The sequence below is a fragment of the Polyodon spathula genome, chromosome 52, assembly GCF_017654505.1.
Source record: "Polyodon spathula isolate WHYD16114869_AA chromosome 52, ASM1765450v1, whole genome shotgun sequence".
NCBI lineage: Eukaryota > Metazoa > Chordata > Actinopteri > Acipenseriformes > Polyodontidae > Polyodon > Polyodon spathula.
In genome coordinates this window covers 445043-472113 of record NC_054585.1, presented here as the reverse complement: position 1 = coordinate 472113, position 27071 = coordinate 445043, and the positions used below count along the sequence as shown (strand labels likewise).

The following is a 27071-nucleotide window of genomic DNA, read 5'->3' as shown; positions in this document are numbered from 1 at the left end:
CTGGTCTGTAGTTACCTGGTTCAGTTTTGTTTCCCTTTTTGTGGATCGGTATTACGTTTGCAATTTTCCAGTCTGTCGGTACCACCCCTGTGTCAAGAGACTGCTGCATGATCTTGGTTAGCGGTTTGTAAATAACTTCTTTCATTTCTTTGAGTACTACTGGGAGGATCTCATCCGGCCCAGGGGATTTGTTTATTTTAAGAGCTCCTAGTCCCTTTAACACTTCTGCCTCAGTTATGCTAAAGTTATTTAAAACTGGATAGGAACTGGATGACATGTGGGGCATGTTGTCAGTATCTTCCTTTGTAAAAACTTGTGAAAAGTAATCATTTAATATATTTGCTATTTTTTTCTTCATCTACGATTTTGCCATTTGTATCTCTTAAACATTTAATCTCCTCTTTGAATGTTCTCTTGCTGTTGTAATATTGGAAAAACATTTTGGAATTGGTTTTAGCTCCCTTAGCAATGTTCATTTCTATTTCTCTCTTGGCCTTTCTAACTTCCTTTTTGACTTGCGTTTGCAGTTCCGTGTACTCTTTCTGCGTACTTTCTTTTTGGTCCTTTTTTAATGCTCTGTAAAGTGCCTTTTTTCGCTGAATATTTTTTTTAATTGATCTATTAAACCATTTTGGCAATTTAGTTTTACATTTAGATTTGTCTACTTTAGGGATGTAATTGTTTTGCGCCTCTAGTACTACATTTTTGAAGAACAACCATCCTTCTTCTGTGGGTGTTTTCTCTATTTTACTCCAATCTACTTCTGTTAGTCTCTGTTTCATACCTTCATAGTTTGCTTTTCTAAAATTGTAAACCTTAGCTTTAGTCATTACTTTTGGGGTTTTAAAAAACACTTCAAATGAGACCATGTTGTGGTCTGAGTTTGCCAGTGGTTCTCTGACCTCTGTTTTAGTTATTCTGTCTTCGTTATTTGAAAAGACTAAATCAAGGCATGCCTCCCCTCTAGTCGGTGCCTTGACAAATTGTGTTAGGAAGCAGTCATTTGTCATTTCCACCATTTCTATTTCATCCTTCGTGCTACCCACCGGGTTTTCCCATTTTATATGGGGGAAGTTGAAATCCCCCATTAGTATGGCTTCTCCTTTGCTACACACATTTCTAATGTCATTGTATAACAGATTATTTTGCTCACCGTCTGAATCTGGCGGTCTATAGCATGCTCCTATTATTATGCCCTTTGAATTTTTGTCCGTTATTCTGACCCATATTGATTCGGTTTTATTTTCTTTGTCCAGGTTTAACACCTGGGCTTCAAGACTGTTTCTTATGTATAGCGCTACCCCTCCTCCTCTTCTGTCCTGCCTGTCTTTCCTATACAGTGTATACCCACAAATATTATATTCGTCCCCATCACTCTCAGACAACCAAGTTTCTGTAACACCTATCACATCATAGTTACTTGTTAGTGCAGTAGCTTCAAGTTCTAGAATTTTGTTTCTGATACTTCTAGCATTTAGATAAATACATTTAATGGTTGTCTTACCTGAGTTGTTGTTCTTGTTTTGATGTGGTCTCCCTTCTGTTTTTTTGTTGATTTCTCCCCCCTTCCTTTCTAGTTGAAATGCTTCTGAACCTGCTTGAGGATCTTTTCTCCAAGTAGACTGGTTCCCTTGTTATTTAAGTGCAGTCCGTCCTGTCTATACAGATAGTCCTCGTTGTAGAATGTGGTCCAATGATCAAGATAGGTGAAGCCTTCCCGTGTGCACCACGTCTTCAGCCATGCGTTTTGATTAATTATTTCCAGCTGTCCATATGGTCCTTTGCAAGGTGCCGGTAGTATACCAGAAAATACCACAGTTTTGGTTTTCTCTTTTAATTTCCTTCCTCTCTGAATTTGTTTTGCAGGGATTTTGGTCTGTCTCTTCCAATGTTGTTTGTACCGATGTGGACGACTACTACTGGGTCGTCTCCTGTTCGTTCTAGGAGCCTGTCCACGTTCTCAGTGATGTGCTTGACAGAGGCTCCCGGAAGGCAGCACACTGTTGTAGTAAGGGGGTCCAAACTGCGAATTGAACTTGCTGTGTTTCTCAATATGGAGTCCCCAACAATCATGACCTCCCTTCTTTTTGCTGTCTGGTCACCACTGTCAATAGGGTCCTGGATGTTGTTCCTTTTGTTCTCTTGTTGTTGGTTCTGCTCATCAAAATTCTGAAGTGACTCAAATTTGTTGGTTGTTTTGATTTCTGGTGGTTGTGTTTGACAAAGTTTCTTTTGTTCCCTGCTTCTGCCTACCTGAACCCAGCTGTTCTGACCTTCTATCTCCCTGGTGGCTTTCAGTCTGTTAGGGGTGATGCAGACTTCCATGAATTGTGGGTGTGCCAGTTCCTCAAGATCCTGTTGCTGTCACTTCTTCCAGCTCCATTTCTAGCATACTTACTAGTTTATGCAAGTCCTGGATCGCGCGGCACTTTACGCACACTTGGTTTAGCTCCGCTGGGTTTTCTTGGATTTCCCACATCAAGCAGGTGTCACAGATTACTGGCTTGAAGACCATGTTGAGGTTTTTTTTTTTGAAGCGTAGTTTCTTCTGCAGCTGTCAACCTGCTTCTAACTGCTCTGCACTTTTCCACGCCTGTACTTCTCCCACTCGCTGTCGCTTCCACTTGCTGTCGCTGGGAAGACTGAATCGTTTAACTGCACTTTTCTGCTGTGCTGTTGGCTCCTCCCCTCGCCTATGTCTCAGAACGGCGCTGAATTTGAATCAGCTGCTCCGAGTTTCAGCTTGTTTGTTATCAGAAAAACACACGCGGCTGTTTGACTTTGAGCTGCTGCTGTGTTTCCCCAATGTCCTGTGTTTTCTGATTAAAGCAATTAAAGATGCAATTTCTCCTTACTGCTTCTAAACTGCTCTGTACTTTTCCACACCTGTACTTCTCCCACTCACTGTTGCTGGGATTTATGGGGGTCTGCACAACAATCCAATCTGATTTGTAAAGCATTTAATAAACTGAAAGAGCACTACCACTGCACTTTTTTGTTAAAACTTCAAATTAAATGAGTCTGTGTGATTTTCTTGATTATTAAAAAGTTGTCTGGACATCCCGCCCAGTGCACGAACAAAACCACTTACAGGAGTTTAAAACATCTCTGTCCTCCTTAAACGTCTCCCCTGAGTTTAAGAGTGTTCTCAGAGCATACATATCAATAAAAAGAGTATGCGCGCAGATTCTGACAATAGAATCAACCTGCACCATATATAGAACGTCTTGTCACATATACATTTACAATTAAAAAGTTTCTTTTTTTTTTTTTTTTTGGACACTTGTGCCCCCCCTGTTGAGTACTACTGAGTTAATGTGATCGATTAGCTACTACAATACTTCATATTAGCTGCTCATGTATAGTTTAATTTGAGTTGTTCTGATCACAAGTTTTTAAAGATTCTGATCAATGTGAATTAATTAATCAACTTTCCTCATTACAACCCACTCCTGGGAAAAGTAATCTGCATTTTGATGATCTTTCCCTACACGGTGTGTCATAAAATACATGAAGGGTAGCAGCGCCAGATCCCACCGAGTTATCAGGGCATTGCTATCCTTCATCGTGCTTAACAATCTGTGTGGGGCGTGGTCAGTGACGAGAGTGCATGAATGTCCCAATAGGTAGTAGCGTAAGGTCTGTGTGGCCCATTTACTGGACAGACATTCCTTTTCAATGACAGAGTAGCTACGCTCCTGAGGGATCTTTTTTTTCACTTATGTAGAGAATGGGGTGTTCCAAGACTGCCCCCAGTCCAACATTTGAAGCAGTGTGGAGGATGAATTCCTTATCAAAATCTGATGTGATAAGAGTGGGGGCTTGGCAGAGTCTTTGCTTAATAGTATCAAACGCCCTCTGACATCTCCCTGTCCATTTAATTAAATTTGGTGCTCTCTTTTTAGTGAGGTTCACTAGAAGGTTGACCACTGTGGCGTACTCTGGGATGAATCGGCGGTAATAGCCAGCCAACCCCAAGATAGACCTCACCTGGGGCTTAGTTTTCAGGATTGCCACCTCCATCAAAGCATCGACTTTGGTGGCAACAAGTTTCACCTGCCCATGCCCCATGACATATTATTACGTCTCTACTTTGGCAAATGCACACTTACCCAAGTTGGCTGTCAGCCGGGCTACCCTTAGAGACTGCAGGACGGCTGTGAGCCTAGCCAAATGCTCTCACCAGGTGGAGCTGTAAATAACCACATCATCAATATACTCTGCCGCATACTCACGATGTGGGCATAAGACCTGGTCCAATAGTCTCTGAAAGGCAGAGGGCGCACCATATAGCCCAAACGGCATGGTTGTGAAACGAAACAGACCATCAGGGGTAGAAAATGCAGTTCTCATGTGATCGGCTGGTTAAGGGGATCTGCCAGTATCCCTTCATCAAGTCTCTCCCACCAGACCCCAGCCTCGTTTCAGTGTTACATCTTCCCATTTTTCAATCTGTCTCTCTTTGTTTTTCTAGGATGAAAATGGAAGAAAACAAGTTAGCTTGGAGGGGGGGAAATCTCACCAATCTCACCAGACCCTGCTGTGTCTGCCATATTTACGTGTGTTTTCGGGACTGCCTCTTTAATTTATTGTCTATACTGTAGCCAGTCCTGGCCCAGAATTACAGGGTGTGGCAGCCTTTCCACCACCCCCACTATGAGGTGGTACTGTATCAGTCCTACCGATATGTATGTTTTTAGTGTGGGCTATGTCACCATGTCTCCATAGATACAGGAGATCGCCACCTTGCCTTGTGACTGCCATGACACACCGCCTAAGAGCTGTCCGAATTCTACTAATGCATGGGTACTCACTGTCCCGACAACCACATCAATAATACAAGGCTCCTACTGACCATTTCCTCGTCTCTTACCCGCCGCCATGTTGCACTTTATTGCCGGGGAGTGCAGCCGGGTAGCATGTCCTGTGGGATGGCACTTGGAATAGATAGGAGGGGCAGAAGGTACTGAGGTTAAATATCTGTTCCGCTGCTGATAAGGCAACGTGTCAGAGGCCAGCTAGGGAGGGGCCAGCCATTGCCTCCATGGTAGGGAGGTTGGGCTGCCCATTGAGGTCAGTGATCTGGGAGGTCTGGATTCCTGTATGATGAGGGGTGACGGTGGAGGTGGAGCCAGTCCCCTGCTGCTTGGTGATGGGGGAGGGTTCCGTAGACTGATCGGAGAGGAGATCAGGGAGCCCTTGAAGTCCTCTGCCAGTCAGATCGTGGCTTCCAGGGTGGCCGGATTGTGGCGTTGTATCCAAGTTTGGGTCTCGGTGCTGATCACATGGCAAAATTGCCGTAGGTCCATAGGTAAGACTATAAGAAAGTTTACAAACGAGAGGAGGCCATTCTGCCCATCTTGCTCGTTTGGTTGTTAGTAGCTTATTGATCCCAGAATCTCATCAAGCAGCTTCTTGAAGTATCCCAGGGTGTCAGCTTCAAGAGCATTACTGGGGAGTTGGCTCTAGATTCCCACGATTCCCTGTGTAAAAAAATGCCTCCTATTTTCTGTTCTGAATGTCCCTTTATGTAATCTCCATTTGTGACCTCTGGTCCTTGTTTCTTTTTTCACATCGAAAAAGTCCCTTGGGTCGACATTGTCAATACATTTTAGGATTTTGAATGCTTGAATCAGATTGCCGCGTAGTCTTCCTTGTTCAAAACTGAATAGATTCAATTATTTTAGCCTGCCTGCATATGACATGCCTTTTAAACACAGAATAATTCTGGTCGCTCTTCTTTGCACTCTTTCTAGAGCAGCAATATCCTTTTTGTAGGAAGGTGACCAGAACTGAACACAGTATTCTAGATGAGGTCTTACTAATGCATTGTAAAGTTTTAACATTACTTCCCTTGATTTAAAATCAACACTTTTCACAATGTATCCGAGCATCTTGTTAGCTTCCCCGCATTGTCTAGATGAAGACATTTCTGAGTCAACAAACTCGTAGGCCTTTTTCATAGATTCCTTCTTCAATTTCAGTATCTCCCATATGGTATTTATAATGCACATTTTTATTTTTAGTGTGCAGTACCTTACACTTTTCTCTATTAAATGTCATTTGCCATGTGTCTGCCCAGTCCTGAATGCTGTCTAGATCGTTTTGGATGACCTTTGCTGCTGCATCAGTGTTTGCCACTCCTCCTACTTTTGTGTCGTCTGCAAATTTAACAAGTTTGCTTACTATACCAGAATCAAAGTCATTAATGTAGATTAGGAATAGCAGAGGACCTAATACTGATCCCTGTGGTACTCCACTGGTTACCTCGCTTTATCAAAAGCTTTCTGGAAATCTAAATAAACCATGACATACAGTGGCTTGCGAAAGTATTGACCCCCCCTTGGCATTTTTCCTATTTTGTTCCCTTACAACCTGGAATTAAAATGGATTTTTTGGGGGTTTGTATCATTTGATTTACACAACATGCCTACCACTTTGAAGATGCAAAATATTTTTTATTGTGAAACAAACAAGAAATAAGACAAAAAAACAGAAAACTTGAGCGTGCATAAGTATTCACCCCCCCAAAGTCAATACTTTGTAGAGCCACCTTTTGCAGCAATTACAGCTGCAAGTCTCTTGGGGTATGTATCTATAAGCTTGGCACATCTAGCCACTGGGATTTTTGCCCATTCTTCAAGGCAAAACTGCTCCAGCTCCTTCAAGTTGGATGGGTTCCGCTGGTGTACAGCAATCTTTAAGTCATACCACAGATTCTCAATTGGATTGAGGTCTGGGCTTTGACTAGGCCATTCTAAGACATTTAAATGTTTCCCCTTAAACCACTCGAGTGTTGCTTTAGCAGTATGCTTAGGGTCATTGTCCTGCTGGAAGGTGAACCTCCGTCCCAGTCTCAAATCTCTGGAAGACTGAAACAGGTTTCCCTCAAGAATTTCCCTGTATTTAGCGCCATCCATCATTCCTTCAATCCTGACCAGTTTCCCAGTCCCTGCCGATGAAAAACATCCCCACAGCATGATGCTGCCACCACCATGCTTCACTGTGGGGATGGTGTTCTCAGGGTGATGAGAGGTGTTGGGTTTGCGCCAGACATAGCATTTTCCTTGATGGCCAAAAAGCTCAATTTTAGTCTCATCTGACCAGAGTACCTTCTTCCATATGTTTGGGGAGTCTCCCACATGCCTTTTGGCGAACACCAAATGTGTTTGCTTATTTTTTTCTTTAAGCAATGGCTTTTTTCTGGCCAGTCTTCTGTAAAGCCCAGCTCTGTGGAGTATACAGCTTAAAGTGGTCCTATGGACAGATACTCCAATCTCCGCTGTGGAGCTTTGCAGCTCCTTCAGGGTTATCTTTGGTCGCTTTGTTGCTTCTCTGATTAATGCCCTCCTTGCCTGGTCCGTGAGTTTTGATGGGCGGCCCTCTCTTGCCAGGTTTGTTGTGGTGCCATATTCTTTCCATTTTTTAATAATGGCTTTAATGGTGCTCCGTGGGATGTTCAAAGTTTCAGATATTTTTTTATAACCCAACCCTGATCTGTACTTCTCCACAACTTTGTTCCTGACCTGTTTGGAGAGCTTCTAGGTCTTCATGGTGCCGCTTGCTTGGTGGTGCCCCTTGCTTAGTGGTGTTGCAGACTCTGGGGCCTTTCAGAACAGGTGTATATATACTGAGATCATGTGACAGATCATGTGACACTTAGATTACACACAGGTGGACTTTATTTAACTAATTATGTGACTTCTGAAGGTAATTGGTTGCACCAGATCTTATTTAGAGGCTTAACAGCAAAGGGGGTGAATACATATGCACGCACCACTTTTCCGTTATTTATTTTTTATAATTTTTTGAAACAAGTTATTTTTTTCATTTCACTTCACCAATTTGGACTATTTTGTGTATGTCCATTACATGAAATCCAAATAAAAATCAATTTTAATTCCAGGTTGTAAGGCAACAAAATAGGAAAAATGCCAAGGGGGGTCAATACTTTTGCAAGCCACTGTATGCTTTGCAATTATCCATTGTTGATATTGCATACTCAAAACAATCAAAAGGTTAGTTAGACACAATCTCCCTTTCCTAAAACCATGCTGACTGTCTCCCAGGATACTGTTACCATATAGGTCATTTTGAATTTTGGATCTTATTATAGTTTCTATAAGTTTACATATAATAGATGTCAGGCTTATTGGTCTGTAGTTACTTGGTTCAGTTTTGTTCCCTTTTTGTGGATCGGTATTACGTTTGCAATTCTCCAGTCTGTCGGTACATCCCCTGTGTCAAGAGATTTTTTCATGATCTTGGTTAGTGGTTTGTAAATAACTCCTTTCATTTGTTTGAGTACTATTGGGAGGATCTCATCCAGCCCAGGGGATTTGTTTATTTTAAGAGCTCCTAGTCCCTTTAACACTTCAAACTGGATAGGAACAGGTCAACATGTGGGGCATGTTGTTCGTATCCTCCTTTGTAAAAACATTTAATATATTTTCTATTTGTTTTTCTTTGTCTGTGATTTTGCTATTTGTATCTCTTAGAAATGTAACCTCCTCTTTGAATGTTCTCTTGCTGTTATAATATTGGAAAAACTTTTTAGAATTGGTTTTAGCCCCATTAGCAATGTTTATTTCTGTCTCTCTTGGCCTTTCTAACTTCCTTTTTGACTTGTGTTTGCAGTTCCAAGTACTCTTTCTATGTACTTTGTTTTTGGTCCTGTCACAAAGACGGCCGGAGTGGGGGACATCAGACCAGAAACAGGAACCAGGAAATAAACAACAGAGAGGTGGAGTTTGGTGGAGCTGAGCGAATTGTCTCATTTAGCATTTAATAGTGCACAGACAGAAAACATACGGTTGTAAGACAAACAAAAAACACAGGACACGGCACTGGTAGCCAAAATAAAGAGACAAACAAAATGGACTAACACTAAACAAACACGGTGAGCTGGTATTTTACTGAATTGTTACTGTTATTATTATTACCTCCGTCTCCAATCCTGTTCTCCACTCACCGAACACACAACCTCGAGTGAGTAAAAACATGCAGCTTTTATGCAGCTGTACCGAGTCTCGATTGCTAATCAATCATTCAGTTGGAGTCGCGGTACAACTGCACATGAATTAATAAAGTGCAATTCCCCGTGCTCCTATATTGTTACTTTTTACTTGCATGTGAAGTGCTGTGCAATCCTCGTGCCTAAATACAAATATACATTTTAAACACTCGCGTTACACAGACCCGTTTATATCCTGTGTACCAATGACTATACACCAACATTAACACATAACACATAACACAAAATAGACACAGGGGCGGTGCACTTTGCCACAGGTCCCTTTTAAATGGTCTGTAAAATGCCTTTTTTCACGTTAATGAAGTTAGCAAGCAGTTCGCAGTTTGCACTTTGCAATTCACTATTCTGGCTCACGTTAACGCAGCTCCCTATTCCAGCCTGCAGTTCGCTATTCCGGTTTGCTATTTGTTTCTATGCCTTGCTATTGATATTTACATGGTTTTTTTTTTTTTTTTTTTTTTTGCTTTTTTGCAAATAAAAAAAAAACACGATTGTGGAGTTTTACCGTGGTTTGATGTTTGTTGGTTTTGTTTTCAATTTTCAAACAAAATTGAAAAATGAAAAGAACAAATAATATTTTCAGTTTTCTAATTTCTGAAAACGATAAAAAAAAGAAGAATAAATTGGGGGGGAAATGTAATGAGCTGATATCTATAAAGTGTACACTAAAAAAAAAATATATGGTGCAAATATTAGGAACACTTGATTTTGCTTAACTTTACAATTATTGAGGACAAAAATAAATATATATTGTGGAAATGATGAGCGGCTCACCTCTTACTAACTTCAGTCTATCCCATCTGGTAACTTGCCTGTCACTGAGGCTACAGAAGGTGCAACCTATATAGGGGCACTGTGGCGAGTACCTAACTGAGTAGCTAATTTACTTTTTTGACCTATTTCCCGACCAGCTAGAATCACCAAACTTGGCATGTGAGATTGTGGCAATGTTGCCCTGCCCCTGTGTATTTCTGTATGTTGTGTGTTTGGCAAGTGGAAAACGGGATTGGAGATGGAGGTAGTAGTAAGTATAATAGCATCTCACCGTGTTTGTCTGTATTGTTCATTTTGTTTGTCTCTGTTTTAGCTGCCAGTGCCGTGTCCTGTGTTTTGTTTGTCTTTACAACCTTTTGTTTTCTGTCTGTTCAATTACTAAATGCCGAGCGAAAACAAGCGCTCAGCTTCACCAAATTCCACCTGTTTATTTTGTGTTGGTTCCTGTTTCTGGTCTGACGTCACCCACTACAGCCGTCTTTGTGACAGAGATGTACTCGACGTCACCTGCATTCCGGTAGGGGCGCTGCAGCGAATAGCTGACCTTTTTGATTTTCTGTTTATTTTAGCAGACATCTCACTGAGAGAGAGCACAAGGAGGTAAGTGACATGGTCATACAACTGAGCTGAGATTTGAACTGGTGTCCTGCTGGTAACAAGCCTGTATCTTTAACCACTGGACCACCTATTATATCTTTGGATTTATAGATAGGTTTTACCCTAACTTGCTGCATCTTGTATTGATTTTATACCTTGCACATCCTGTAAACTTACTGCATTTAAATATTGTTCTTGTATTGCCCTGTAACACTTGTAAGTTGCCTTGGATAAAGGCATTGGCCAATTAATAATAATAATAATAATAATAATAATAATAATAATAATAATAATAATAATAATAATAATAATAATAATAATATTATTTTCAAACCACTGAGGTCAACCGAATGTTATGTAAATGTTACTGCAAAATCTATATGTAAAACTAGTTAGTCTTCAGGCAGGCAAGCACATTAAAACCTGTCTGCATACAACAGATAAAACCTAATCAAATTAACAACAACAACATCTTAAAGAATGAGCTTCAATTACACGAAAGCTCGTAATAATTAAAATCTTATCCGTTACATTCATGGAATCAGTATATTACATAGGTGGGGCAGGAAGAATAGCGCCAGGGGGAGTTACACTACAAACTACACAGCAAACAACAAAGTGCAACCAAATTGTTCATAAACTGAAATGCCTATATTTCAATGCAAGAAGCATTAGAAATACATTTCTAGAATTAGAAGCCGTAGTCAACGTGGATAGCTATGATATTATAGGGATAACAGAATCCTGGTGAACTCCAAATGATGGAGACGAGTTTAACATGGAAGAATATAGGTTAGTTAGGAAAGATAGACATGATAAAAGAGGGGAGGGGTCACAATATAAATTAAAACAACTTAGAATGGGAAGGTAATGATAACAACAATGAATCAATATGGATTAAATTAAACAAAATCTAATCTAAAGTCTTAATAGTAGGTGTCTATTATAGGCCCCCAAGTTCTGATGAATCACTAAATGAAAACAAAAAACAAAAAAGTAAGGAAGGGTTCAGTCTAATTATGGGAGACTTTAACTTCTCAAACATAAACTAGGCCCACCTGGCCTCAGACAACAGTTGAGACATTGGAATGATAGAGTTAGTGTAAGATTGCTTGTTATCACAAATGGTGAATGCCCCGACTAGATACAATTCATGTCTAGATTTGGTATTAACAAACAATGAAGAAAGGATACACAACTTACAGGTAATAGAACCACTAGGAATAAGTGACCATAATATGATAGAGTTTGTGACAAATAAAACAAGGGCAATACATAAATCAAAGACAATGGTTTACAATTTCAGGAGAGCAGATTACAAAGGCATGAACAGGAGCTTCTAAACATAGACTGGGATAGAGTACTAATAGATAATGAAGCTGAAAACAATTGGATTATATTTAGGGATATAATGTTAGAAATGCAGGATACATTTATCCCAAAAATGAGAAAAGGTAAAATTAAGAAAAATAAACCATGATGGGTAAATTCATTTATTAAGCTGGGTATTAAAAATTTTATAAAATAATATATTTCTATTAAATCAAAGGGAGCAGCCTCACAAATAGAATACATAGAGGCCTGTAGAGACTAGGAAAGTTAAAAGGGGATTAGAGAGACACGTGGTGTCAGATAGTAAACTTAATCCAAAAGGGTTTTTTCTGTATGTTAATGCTACAAGGAAAGAGGAAGTCAGTATTTTACGTGACAGCAGTGGTAAATTAGTAACTAAAGACAACCAGATGTACTTAATCAACACGGTACAAGTATTTACAAAGGAGGATTTTTACAATATACCAAGGTTCACAGAATGTACATAAACATCATTACCAGAGTTTGTTAAAGAGAATGAAGTACTAAGGGAGCTAACAGCACTTAAACAAATCCATTGGAATCTGTCCAGGATTCATATATGTTATATATTCAATAAATCTTTAAATAATGGAGCCATCCCAATGGACTGTCAAATTGACAATGTGGTTCCTATATTTAAAAAGGGAGATGAATTTGACCCTGGGAAATAAAGATCTATAAGTTTAAAATCAATAATTTGTAAAATCATGGAAACTATAATAAGGACCAAAATGGAGGAATATTTATAAAGTAACAACATAATATAAGTGAGAGCCAACATGGCTTCAGGAAGGTTCGATCTTGTTACTAGATATCTTTCAGGAGGTGACTACTAGCATGAACCAGGATAGCGCGTATGACATCATCTACTGAGATTTTCAAAAAGCATTTGACGAAGTACCGCACGAAAGGCGATATGTAAAGATTAAATCAGTGGGAATAAATGGTAAAGTAGCAGCATGGATTCATAACTGGTTATAAGATAGAAAGCAGAGAGTTGTAATTAAAGCCAGGCACCAAACTGAAGTAACGTAACAAGTGCGGTACCACTGGGATCAGTATTGGGACCATTGCTGTTCTTCATCTATATAAATGACTTGCACCAAGACATAATTAGTAAACTGTGCAAATTTGCAGATGACACAAAACTAGGAAGGGTAGCCAACTCCCAATCAGCAACTTTAATAATACAAAGAGATTTAGACAAGATTGAAGCTGTGAATAAATGCAAAGTCTTGCACAAAAGACATTAGAGGCAAGTACAGCATGAACAGTAACGAAATAGAGGAGGCTGTGTATGGGGGTAGTACATAAGGGTAGTAGTGAATGAATCACTTAAGCCAGTGGTGCACAACTCAGTCCTGGAGGGCCAGTGTCCCTGTAGGTTTTTATTCCAACTGCACCCTAAAGTATTTTATTGGACCTTATTAGAAGCTTAATTGGTCCAATTAACCAATTTAGGGTATGGTTAGAAAGAAAACCAGGAGGGACACCAGCCCTTCACGATCTGAGTTGTGCACCACTGTCTTAAGCCAACTAGACAGTGCAGACAAGCTATAAAAAGGCAAATATAGTGGATTTTAATGTAACTAGTCATTAGTTTCACATTCTAATAGAAAAGTCAGTAAGCTATTCAGTTAGCTATTCGCCACAGCGCCCCTACAGGTGGAACAGCAATATGAATGGTTCTGAAATGCAGCGGACGTCAAGTACATTTCACTTGCCAAATTTGGTGGTTCTAGCTAGTCGGGAAGTAGGTCAAAAAGGCCAGTTAGCTATTCGGTTAGCTATTCAATGAAGTGTCGCTATAGGTGCCACAGCAATGAATAGCAAGCTGGAAACACCAATGGCAAGATGGTCAGGAAGTAGGAAGTTTAAATACCCCGGGTGGAAATACGTTCCATGGTGATGTGGGCTGGGGCAAACCTGAAAACCCTCCTCTAAATCAAAAAAGCAAAAAAATGAATAGCAAGCTGGAATAGCAAACTGGATTAACGAGAGCCGGAATAGCGAATTGCAAACTGCAAACCACATCTAACTTCACGAACGTCCTTTTTTCGCTAAATGTTTTTTTTTTTTTTTATTTATCTAGATTTAGAATTGTCTACTTTTGGGATGTAACTGTTTTGCGCATCTAATACTAAATTTAAAAGAGCAAAAAAAAAAAACAGCCAGAGTTTTTCCGTGGATGTTTACTCTATTTTATTCCAAGCTACTTCTGTTAGTCTCTGTTTCATTCCTTCATAGTTTGCCTTCCTAAAATTGTGAACCTTAGCTTTAGTCATTACTTTGGGGGTTTAAAAAAGCACTTCAAATGAGACCATGTTATAGTGCGAGTTTGCCAATGTTTCTCTCACCTCTGTTTTAGTTATTCTGTCTTTGTTATTTGACTAAATAAACACTCCCCGAAGCGCACCTGATGCATTTTCCGTGATGTTCAGATGCCAGAGGATGGCCTGTTTGACCAGGTCATAATGGCTGGCATCATCACCGGAGGGGGAGGCTCAGATTTTAAGAATAACGACATTAGGAGAACCGTGCAAAATTGCGTAAGCTGCGTTCTCCCACTGAGAGCATTCAAGAAATGTATTATTTAAATTAGCGAAGTGCTCCCCAGTGCTTTCTTCCACAGCAATGTGTAAGAATCTAAAACATGATATCTTAAAAACCAAAGCAATACCTGTACATTGTAAACATCCGGTTCACACACCATATAAAGGAGCCGAGTGCACTTGCAAACTGCATAGTGAACACAAACAGACTCAGTCCTGAATTAAAATGGAAACGGACCAAAAAAAAAAAAAAAGATCTTTAGTTCTCTTGAAAACGAACCCGGTCCTTTTGCTCGCAGGTAAGTGTGAACAGCAAGCACGTTGATATTGTTTCAAACTAAACGAACCAGACCGAGTCCGTTTGAAATGGACCCAGTCTGAATGCAGAATGCTTCGAAGAGTCGTCGCCCCCTTTTTTTTTACTGGCACTTTTTTTTTCTCCCCCTGAACGTAAATGACTGTGAGGTTTATGTCAGCAGGTGTTTTTCTTCTTGTATTTCATTTTCGTGTTAAAAACGTTTGTTCAGATTCTTCTCTTATTGGTGTGAACCTCGTTTGCAGCATGCAGACTCCACTAGAATGAATGGCAATGAATGAATGATGATGATTGCAATTGCGAATGATTTATGAACAGTGAAGAGCGCTCAGGGCCCAATGACTGTGGAGGGCACTCACAGCCCAAGTCAAAGACAAATTTGTCCGGAGGCCTAGTCCGTGGGTGCCTGACGTCTACCTGCATGAGACCGGCTAAAAAAACACGAACAGTTACATGCATCCTAGTGCCACCTCCCCCGAAACATGAATGAATAATAATAAATAATTAACGCGCTCCACAGTGGCACCCTGCCTAGACACGGCCCGTCCCCCAGGGCATGTCTGTGCCAGGGGGGAGAGAGCCCAGCCTCTCCAACCCGACCACTCACCCCGCAGAACTAAATACGAACTGCTCAGCACTCAGGTACGGAAAACCCCTATTCACATATTTATTTATTTTTTAGGTGGAAACCTCAGGAAATCCGTGATCCAGGCTCTAAGCGGTTGTGACAGGAACTGGCGTTGCGGTCAGTCAGACCAGAAGAAAGCGCACAAAGGTTCCAACAGAAAGACGCGGCGTGCGCCGTTTTGATTAAAGAGAACAAAAATAAATAACATATTTAAACAAAAGTAACACTGTGCTCATAGAGCACAAAAATAAAATAATAAACAAGTCACAAACACAAAAATAACAGATACGAGCCAGGTCAGGATGGGCAATCGCCTTCACTGATCCTAGATCGTTTATAGATTTATTTTCCTGTCTCACTTCTCGCTCGCTCTCGTTCCTCCTCTGAACACCCACCTGGAGTGCAGAGAGCTGCAGGTATTTATACAGGTGGCCATCTCCCGATTAGCAACAAATGAATCACTTAATTAATTTGGGAGATGGCCACCTTCTGCGCAAGTTTTTAATGTGGATGGGGCTTCCCATCCACGCTGCAAAACAAAATGCACAGCGGTTCGCCGTCATCTATATACACAAATATAAAATGATAAACAAATACAAAATAACACAGGGGTGGAGGGGGAGACGCCATTCTAAAAATAAACGATACGTTTAAACAACAGGGCTTTCCTACCGCCCTGCTACAGCGGTCAACTCCTGTTTGCGCTTCCCAGCGCTTGACCGAAACAAAAAGAAGCGACTAGAAAGAATAACACACAGAGCTTGTATGTGCTTTCTGATTACGTATTGGTTAGGGGCGGATTCTCCTTCCAGAAAAGCAACCAAGTTTATATTTTTTTTCCCCGAGTTGTCCGTATCTTTGTTTTGAATGTAGCCTATTATTGTCCACTTTACAGTGCTTGTTGTAATTAGTGTGATACAAATGGCACTGAAGAAGGTGATGACGTAAGAAGGAGTATGACAAAAATATTAGTCATGTTCTTACATATGAAGATTTATTTTTTTATAGTTTAAGGGTCTGTTGCAATGGTAACAGAAACTGAGCACATTGCACATGAAAAAACATAAACAAAGAAATCCTGATATAAACGTTCTTTACCTTCAATGTCATCAGATGGAATTCTGAATGCAGCACAGTAACATTGATGTAAATTCCATGCTTAATAATAATAATAATAATAATAATAATAATAATAATAATAACAAAATGAGTCGAAACATTTAGTAAATGAGGCTGTTAATTTGTTTTAAGATTAGTTTGTGTCATTAAGTGTTGATTTTTAGTTTTAAAACTGATTCCCCAATATTGTATTCAATTAAGTTTAGTGTTTATTCTTCAGTGCAGGTACATAGCCTTTTGAAGAAGTGTAAATGGGAATGTGTGTTTAAAACAATTACACCTGTAAACAGAACGTGGATATTGCTTTTGGCATTCTATTTTCCTGCACGAGTAGGCCTATATAAATACACAGTGAAATGCGGATTAATGCAGAGAGGTCAAGGTTTGATGATCTCAAATAGCGGGCCTTTTTCCGAAGGGGTTGTCAATGTTGAAGGTGCATGGTGAGATAGCACAACCATACAGTCAATAATACTGAAGCAACAACAAATAAAGTACTTAACTATGACTTTACTCCAATTGCATCTCGTGCTTAAAAAATAAAAATAAGTTAAACTTGACTAAAATTGTGAAAGTCGTATTTATATTTATTTTAAGTGCCTTTCACTGACGCGGCGCGTAGGCGCAATTGAACCCGGCCGGTCCCGTTTGAGATCCTGTAGGAAGTTTCAGGATGTAATCTGAATGGGGGTCGGCCTCGGGACTTTCCAACTCTTCCCCTACCTTTTGCGAAAACAAAGTTAGACGCTTCTGGTTTCAGTTCGTAGGCGGCGCATTTTGAAAGGGACCCGTTGAAGCTATATATGAAGGGTCTCAATGAGAGCGACAAGTTAAACCATTCTCGCATTAATCGTGCTGTCTTGTACATGTTACGTCAGGCATATAGAAAGTCATGGAATTCAGGCTTGATTGTATGCCGGAGGAGGAGAAAGCCACGATGACAGACCAGGGATTGTTAGCTGCTCTAATTATACGGGACAGGAATGAAAACAAGAAAATACTGTATTGTGTTGCTTGCAGCATGGTTGCAGCTGTGGTGCTGATCACCCTGCCGTTTTATTTGTTTTTTTTCATCAAACTGGATGCAGCAGGGGCAGCTTTGGTAAGATGTGTTTAATTAACTAGAAGGGATTGTAGTGGAAACAACATTGTCAAGAGTTACGGTTGGCACTGGGGGCAGTTCAGACCAATATAACAAGCTGTTTTAGCTGGGTGGTATGTGTAACGGTGGTGGATGTGCACTGTCCACAGGATGTTTGTAAGCAAGTGCATCTTTACTGTTTAGATAATTGCATTATCATATTTTTAAAAGGGTAAACCCTTCATTCGTGTCTCTTAGCATCACAATATATACAGTAAATCAGTCTGATTTTTCAGAGGGGTTATAAGTAGCTGGTATCTTGTAAAAATAAATCCGATACTTGATGTGTGTGGATTCAATGGTTGATTTTTTTTTTTAACAGGTTCCTTTAAATATTGCTGAAAACAGTAAGTTTTTTTCATTCTTCGTTGTAAATTCTAAATGCATTGTTTTACCAAGATAATGGTAAAAATAACATGGAAGAAAAGGAAAATGTATATAAAAACTAGAAATAATAACTAGTATTTATTTAACACACACACACACACACACACACACACACACACACACACTATATATATATATATATATATATATATATATATATATATATATATATATATATATAATATATCTCATTCTCATGAAAATAAACAAGAGGTAAATGGCTCTGGTTAAAAACACTTATTTTATATTGAACGCATCATATAAAACCCTGTTGCTCTAAATATTGTTCTATACATTAACTGGCACATAGGAACTTATTTTGTATGACTTGTTTATGTTCATTGCGTCATTCATTGGTTCTGTTTGCCTTCAATTTAGGTGCACCCAGTTCTAGGATTTCCCAGCCTCGCGAGATACCGGTACCCAAAGCTCATCTGACCGGTATGAAGGAAGCTTTCACTTAATGATAGAAAGCACGTATTAACCCTTTACTGCATGCTTCATAGTCGCTCTTAGATGAGTGTTCTGCGTTATTAAAATACATTTTTAAAGCTTGCTTTTAATATGCATTGAATGATTTAAACGTGTTTGTAAAATGAGAAGTATTAGTGATATTGATCACAGCTGAGACATATTGGACAGGCCAGCTGATTAAAATTAAATTAAAATAGCAGCAAGTATTTAGGCAGGATGTATTGTTTCATGAAAGGTCTCTTGGGGATGAGAAATTCCCCTTATATCCTACAGTCCTAGATAGATGAATAAGCCAGTGTAAGAAAAGGGAAGCAAGGAGTAAATGAAAGGGCAAAATAAAGACTGGGACTGTCCCTTTGACTTTTACAGACAACATGGTCATTTTCCTGCTTATGAAATAGATATTTTGTGTATGTTTTTATAAAAAAAAAACACGAATCTCCCAGAGGCTGCAAGTTTTTTTAAATTGTTTTCTCAACAGATTATTCTGTAATATTATTATAATATATGGTGAATGACAATTTTCCTTTAAACTTTGTGTTTCAGTCTCGTTATGCGCGACAAGACCCATGTATAAGATTGCAGGTGTATAATAAGATTGTCTGTGTATAATAAGATTGCAGGTGTATAATAAGATTGCAGGTGTATAAGATTGTCCGTGTATAATAAGATGGACCTTGTAAAATAAGATTGCCTGTGTATAATAAGATTGCAGGTGTATAAGATTGCCCTGTATAATAAGATTGCAGGGATATAATAAGATTGCCAGTGTATAAGGTTGGTGATAAAGCTGCTAATCTCAACTCTGCCACCGGTACATGAACACATGAAAGTACATGAAAGCACAGCCAGTACCGAACCAAAAAACAATGGCCTGCTATGGCAAAGTGGTTAGTAGTGCGCATGTGTGTAGGTGATGCAGTGCTCCAAACAACGACAGACAACAAAGTTCATGGTCCAAATAGTTGTTTAATCTTCCTTATCACGGTTTCTCTCCGTTAAGTAATAATACTGGCTTTTCACAGCAATGTGTATCGCTAGTAATGAACCACAGGTTCAGTCCCGAAATAATACAATAACAGTAACAGTAACACCCAGGGCTCTCGAGTGGCGCATCCAGCAAAGGCGCTCCGCTTGGAGTGCAGAATGCGCCCTATAGCCTGGAGATTGGAGGTTCCAGTCCAGGCTATGTCATTGCCGACCGTGATCGGGGATTCCTAGGGGGCGGCGCTCAATAGGCCGAGCACTGCCCGGGTAAGGAGGGCTTAGGTTGGCAGGGCAATCCACGGTTCACCGCGCACCAGTGACCCCTGTGGCTGATAGTGCATCTGTGGGTCTGCAGTGGAGCCATTCAGATCTGTGTTGTCTAACGGCACTATAGGTCTGGTGGCTTCGCTGTGAATTCGCAGTGCTAAAAATGACAGATTGGCAGGAACACGTTTGGAGGACAAGTGTTCCAGCCTCTGTTTCCCGGGGGGGTGAACCGAGATAAAAATAATAATTGGGCATTCCAAACTGGGGAGAAAACCGGGGTAAAAACCATTGGTGATGACTAAATAAAACCAAACAAACAAACAAAAAATAAATAAATAAAACTCAACATGGACACGGCCTCTTCTCCAGACAGTGCGTGCTCTTGTGCAGGTGTGGTGAAAGACAACAGTAGTGGTTCAGTGTAGTGCTAGCCTGTAGCGACAGCTCCCGGTACATTTTAGCCATCTAATAAGAACAAGCAGTAACAGACAAACAAAACACTAAACACTCACGATACGTTTTTACTTTCGTTTCCTTATGGGTCCTTTCAGTAACCATAGCCAAGGAACAGACTGCATTCCCAAAACGCCCCCTGTGATAGCTTCAAATACAGATAATAATAAATGATATAAAGAAAGAAAATGCATAATACATTAAATACAGAGGAAAGTGCATAATACATGATAATAGCATGATACTTGATAAAACTCCAAATGTCCAGTTGTCTGACGTCAGCTTTTCAAAATGAACTCTGTTACTACCAGTAAATGTGTACACACACACACAAAGAAAAACCAAAACAAACAATAGCCTGCAGATTTCAAGTTTTATCGGAGGAAGACAGGAAGAAATTTGTGGAGCAGAACAATACAATTTGACACTTTCAATTTATGTTGCCATGCACTATAACAAATAAATATGCCCAAACTGTACACAAGTCTGTAATCCCATCTGTGTTCTGGTGATATTGATAAATCTTGTATGTACCTATATGTCATCAGAAACCCTCAAAGGAATTAAAGGCTTATTATGTGCTGACAGACTACATTATTATCATTATTAATTATATATATATATATATATATATATATATATATATATATATATATATATATATATATATATATATATATATATATATATATATATACACACACACATTACTATTGACTTTATTCAAGTAGAATAAATTTCCTGTAAAGGGGACTGCCTGACGTATAATGAACATTTTAGATCACCACATATAATAATATATTCTGATAATAGGTGGCTTGGAGTCCATTGTCAGAGCTTTCTTAATAGTCTATAATTGAAGAAACATGCATTTATTTTAAACACACTGTTCTATTTAAAGCACATGTACATTACTAAACTCTTATTCTAAACTAATCCTGGATAAAGGCTGAAAAGTGAGTCAAAGGTGTTACTAATAGTTTATTTTAAATTGACTGTATGCAAACAAAATCTTTTTGCTTCATTATAGCGATGGCACGCAGTTTAACAAGTTCTGAAGAAGTTGAAAACCAATTTCTACTATGGGAACACCAACATGGACAGGCTTTCCTGAAGAATGGCTTGGATTACCAGGACAATGCACTGGTCTTCCCCATAAGTGGAGATTACTTTGTTTACGCTCAAGTCACATTTCGAGAGATTTACAAGAAAGAAAAATGTGAACCTAGGATGCTGAAACAGACCATCACCAAAGTGACTGATAAGTACCCAGTACCCACAGAGCTTGCGACTGCCAGCAAGTCTGTGTGCGAGACTGGTATGTGGGTAAAGACCATCTATGTTGGTGCAATTTTTCACCTTGATAAAGGAGATAGGCTGAAAGTTAATGTCAGTAGCATTAGCTTGGTAGATTTAACTAGTGAGAAAAAAACATTCTTTGGTGCGTATTTACTGCAAAGCAGGCAGCTTGATTAAATGGCAATTAAAAACTCTTTGCCTCTTCCCTATTTCACAATTTCAAACTGTATTTTAAACATGGATGTTCAGATAATGACACATTTAGTAAATTGCTCCCAAGCTGTACTTGATTCTTATGAAGCTCAAGATTATAAAGAAGATATGACCATGCATACATATATAATTATTACATAGGCATATTAAATTTACTGTTGTTATACAACAAGTATGTAGTGTACTACATTTATCTTTACCAATTCATTTGGATAGAACAAAAACACTATTTGTATGGTATGTAAAAAAAAAACACAAATTGCATACAGATCCGAATCGTAAATGATTACAAAGTGCTTCTTGTTTTAAAGCAGCATTTAGTTGCTAAATTTGTGTGGAATGTTCTGAACTGCAGCCTGAGGGTATGGATGGGTTACCTAGCCATTACCGAGCCTTTAATACCCAACTTGACAAAGTTGTGAGGGCAGTCAGCTAGGAACTGGACGAGCACAGATGGGCGGAAGATCTTGTTTGTAAATTTTCTGATGTTTTTTTTATATGTGGTCATTTGTTCTCTTCTAACAAGTTAAAGGATCTTTAAACTTTGGATGTGAATTCTTACTTAACTATATTTATTTTGTGAATACATTAATGTAAAAAAAGTTATATTTAAAAGAGGAAATTAATATCCAGTCTACCAAACAATGTGAGGAACACATTGCTAAACCCACATGTTCTTAGTCTGGCATTCTCAATCCTAAAATGTCTATTGTCATATTGTAGGGGTGAATGATTTAAAAAATAAAAATGTAACTTGATATAGGGGTTCCACAATATACTTTGTTCCTTATAGTTTGAAAACAGCATGCACTAAACAAAGTCACAGCATTCCCTATCGGATGCCACAGTTAGACCAGTCTGTTGTGTTTTATGAATATGCAGTTCTTTGTTTGGTAGACTTGTATAAGATGTGCCAGTGCAGATACGACATCTCATCATTGTAATTATTATGTTGAGAAACAGACCCCTGGCAAATTGTGGGTTAGCTTATCTGTGGCTTTATGGTTGCATGGTAAAAAGAAAAAAAACTATTTATTATATACATATACTGCAACATTTTTTTATAAAATTTGAAGCCATGTACAAGACGTGCTTACATATTTAAGAGGATTCCTATCCAGCAATCTCTTTAGCTGAAAAGATTCTTATTTAACTTGTGAGCTTGAATCTGAGCAGTTGAAACTCAGCTATGGTGTAATAAACTTATTTGTGATATATAAACTTGTTGTGTGTGATGAACTTATTTGTGACACTATAAAAGTTAGGTTTTACAAAAATAAAACCATGATTATTTTTCAAGCCATTCCTGAGTACAATGTTCATTTGTATGATTTATAATGTTAATACGTCATGTGTAGGGGGACTCTTATTGTATAAGAAATGTCATTTCACACCGTTTGAGCAGCCAGAACTGCTCCGCTTTGCAGTCCTCTCATCTAAACTGCATGAGACGACATCTCTTAATCAATGAGACACCCTGCACACAATATAATAACTTCCATTATAAATTATTGTTATGGTGATGCTATGAACGTCACGCCATAGTGATGAAGATGATAAACGTGTGCTTCTACTGCTAAAACCCTTGTAGGTTTAATACAGTATGTAATTGTAAAAACTAGGGATGGGTCAGTGTAGTGGAATACACAATTACATGAAAATAAATTTAAAAAAAAAACTGTTTGAATAGCCTTACATATTTGAGTACATGAAAAAGCCTTCTATATTAGCTACTTGTAGAATAATTGATCTAGCAAGTGCTAAAAGATGGAAGCCAAATGTGGGTAACATTGAAATTAGAAAGCTAATTTAACTTTATGATGAATATACTAAATGCTAAATAAAACAACACAATGACCAATAAGAAAAAGGACAGTACTTAAGAACATAAGAACATAAGAAAGTTTACAAACGAGAGGAGGCTGTTCGGCCCATCTTGCTCGTTTGGTTGTCAGTAGCTTATTGATCCCAGAATCTCATCAAGCAGCTTCTTGAAGGATTGCAGGGTGTCAGCTTCAACAACATTACTGGGGAGTTGATTCCAGACCCTCACAATTCTCTGTGTAAAAAAGTGCCTCCTATTTTCTGTTCTGAATGCCCCTTTTTCTAAACCCCATTTGTGACCTCTGGTCCTTGTTTCTTTTTTCAGGCTGAAAAAGTCCCTTGGGTCGACACTGTCAATACCTATTAGAATTCTGAATGCTTGAATTAGGTCGCCACGTAGTCTTCTTTGTTCAAGACTGAACAGATTCAATTCTTTTAGCCTGTCTGCATATGACATGCCTTTTAAACCTGGAATAATTCTGGTCGCTCTTCTTTGCACTCTTTCTAGAGCAGCAATATCTTTTTTATAGCGAGGTGACCAGAACTGCAAACAATATTCAAGATGAGGTCTTACTAGTGCATTGTACAGTTTTAACATTACTTCCCTTGATTTAAATTCAACACTTTTCACAATGTATCCGAGCATCTTGTTAGCCTTTTTTATAGCTTCCCCACATTGTCTAGATGAAGACATTTCTGAGTCAACAAAAACTCCTAGGTCTTTTTCATAGATTCCTTCTCCAATTTCAGTATCTCCCATATGATATTTATAATGTACATTTTTATTTCCTGCGTGCAATGCCTTACACTTTTCTCTATTAAATGTCATTTGCCATGTTTGTCTGCCCAGTTCTGAATCTTGTCTAGATCATTTTGAATGACCTTTGCTGCTGCAACAGTGTTTGCCACTCCTCCTACTTTTGTGTCGTCTGCAAATGTAACAAGTTTCCTTACTATACCAGAATCTAAATCATTAATGTAGATTAGGAATAGCAGAGGATCTAATACTGATCCCTGTGGTACACCACTGGTTACCACACTCCATTCTGAGGTTTTTCCTCTAATCAGTACTTTCTGTTTTCTACATGTTAACCACTCCCTAATTCATGTACTTGTGTTTCCTTGAATCCCAACTGCGTTCAGTTTGAGAATTAATCTTTTGTGCGGGACTTTGTCAAAAGCTTTCTGGAAATCTAAATAAACCATGTCATATGCTTTGCAATTATCCATTATCAATGTTGCATCCTCAAAAAAATCAAGCAAGTTAGTTAGACACGATCTCCCTTTCCTAAAACCATGTTGACTGTCTCCCAGGACCCTGTTACCATATAGGTAATTTTCCATTTTGGATCTTATTATAGTTTCCATATGTTTGCATATAATAGAAGTCAGGCTTACTGGTCTGTAGTAATCTGGTTCAGTTTTGTTTCCCTTTTTGTGGAAACGGCTTTATTTTCCCTTTTTGTGGACACGGCTTTATTTTCTTTGTCCAGGTTTAACACCTGGGCTTCAAGACTGTTTCTTATGTATAGCGCTACCCCTCCTCCTCTTCTGTCCTGCCTGTCTTTCCTATACAGTGTATACCCACAAATATTATATTCGTCCCCATCACTCTCAGACAACCAAGTTTCAGTAACACATATCATACCATACCACATCATAGTTACTTGTTAGTGCAGTAGCTTCAAGTTCTAGAATTTTGTTTCTGATACTTCTAGCATTTAGATAAATACATTTAATGGTTGTCTTACCTGAGTTGTTGTCCTTGTTTTGATGCGGTCTCCCTTCTGTTTTTTTGTTGATTTCTCCCCCCTTCCTTTCTAGTTTAAATGCTTCTGAACCTGCTTGAGGATCTTTTCTCCAAGTAGACTGGTTCCCTTGTTCTTTAAGTGCAGTCCATCCCGTCTGTACAGATAGTCCTCGTTGTAGAATGTGGTCCAATGATCAAGATAGGTGAAGCCTTCCCGTGTGCACCACATCTTCAGCCATGCGTTTTGATTAATTATTTCCAGCTGTCCATATGGTCCTTTGCAAGGTGCAAAAGTTTTTTTTATCACTGGACTGCAGTTCAATGTAAAACATCTACTGTTGACTCTGTGAGTTGATGAAGTAATGCCAACATTTGTACTGACCATTTAACACTAGAAGGACCGGAGATATACTCATGCCCAGAAACCCCACAGCAGTCTTTCTGACGGCTGTGTTCAAAACACAGTCAGATGTAATTTGTTATTGTTTTTTATTGAGTACACCACCAACATCTGAACAAAATTAGCTTTGGGCAAACATATATGCTATATATATATATATATATATATATATATATATATATATATATTTTTTTTTTTATTTTTTTTATTTTACAAATAACCAGTACGTAGCAATACATTTTTTACTTTTTACTTTTCAACAACAATCGGTTTATTATCAGATGAGCAAAAGCAACTGAACAACGTAGATATATAAACTTAGAAAAAAACATTTTACAGAAGCGCACAGCACAGAAGTTATAAAAAACAAAAGTTTAACAGATTTTTCTTTTTTTCGATAAAAGGGTATTCCCTTACTTGAGTGTAAGGCTGTTCACAATCAACACAGATAATGCGCTTCTCCATGCTGCCTTTCTGCACAGGGCACTGCTGTCCGAAGTTTTATTTCTATTGCACTTGCCAACCTGGCATTGGTGTCTCTTGCAGCTCTCAGCGGGGTTGCCAGCTTCAGCTGTGGGTGCACGCTTGGCAGTCTCCCTCTGTTCCAAATGCTTCTTGCGAAGTTCCTGTGCTAACTGTAAAATATATTCTCTCCTTGGTAAATTCTTCTCTGTGCATTCTTTGTAAAGTACCCAGGAGTTGATGGCTGCTAGGTCCAATACATTGTAAAACATCTGAACAGACCGCGTTTAAAGTAAATACAGTATAATCGAAAATCTCGAAAAACTACTCACTTTAAATCCTTTGCAGTCATTTTTGTATTACTTTAGTATAAATACATGTTAATTTGGATTCATATGTTGTTTTTTTCTGACTTTATGTGAATGAAAAGACACACATTTGCCCGTTTTACCCATTGGAAATAGTGATATTTTGAAATATCACTGTCCTGGTCACAAAAGCAAAGTTTGTAGGGAATAATAGCCATTTTCTATACTTTTGAGGCATAAGCAATTAGGAAATAACACTTACTACCCAGGAACAAAAAATAAATAAAAATGTGTTACACGGTGTTATGCGACACTGCAGCTTTAATGAATATATGCAACCATGTTTTATGTTAAAACATTTCTAGAGTTAGGCACTGTACGTCTGTACACATGTATGCTTTTGCAATGTTGGATTGTATTTGTGGAAGTTTAATAATTTATGTTGATTCCTATTTTGTAAGATATTTCTATTTCGGAAGATATGTAATTCCTAGCATGCTATAGGGTAGGAACTCTCTTATTGCATTACATACCCAAGCTGAGTCAGCGAGGATGTTTATGGAGGGAGAATTGTGTCAGGTTTACCCATGCAATGGCAGCTAATTCGGCACCTTCTGTGGATGATCATAGAAATTAAACCCTTGTTTGGTTTTGAGGGCTGTATATGCCGAAACCAGTGTATCTTATACCCTCTATACAGCAGATAGAGCCGTCCACGTAAACATCCTGTCCT

At 38.8% G+C, this 27071-nt stretch overlaps 1 protein-coding gene across 1 annotated transcript; it reads left to right on the top strand.

Annotated features, from left to right (window-relative positions):
• The first annotated feature begins 17097 nt into the window (after positions 1 to 17097).
• On the top strand, positions 17098 to 23497 carry LOC121307048 (tumor necrosis factor ligand superfamily member 15-like). Its single transcript, XM_041239132.1, has 4 exons — positions 17098 to 17475; positions 17837 to 17861; positions 18280 to 18342; positions 21113 to 23497. The coding sequence occupies exons 1-4, from the start codon at positions 17266 to 17268 to the stop codon at positions 21556 to 21558; spliced, it is 744 nt and encodes a 247-aa protein (XP_041095066.1). The 5' UTR covers positions 17098 to 17265; the 3' UTR covers positions 21559 to 23497.
• Positions 23498 to 27071: the final 3574 nt, after the last annotated feature.

Excerpts from the sequence above, each read along its gene's own strand:
- LOC121307048 (XM_041239132.1), top strand. The coding sequence starts at position 17,266 with ATGGAATTCAGGCTTGATTGTATGCCGGAGGAGGAGAAAGCCACGATG. Across the intron at positions 17,862-18,279 it reads TTTAAATATTGCTGAAAACA|GTGCACCCAGTTCTAGGATT; the intron begins GTAAGTTTTTTT and ends CCTTCAATTTAG. Across the intron at positions 18,343-21,112 it reads ACCCAAAGCTCATCTGACCG|CGATGGCACGCAGTTTAACA; the intron begins GTATGAAGGAAG and ends GCTTCATTATAG.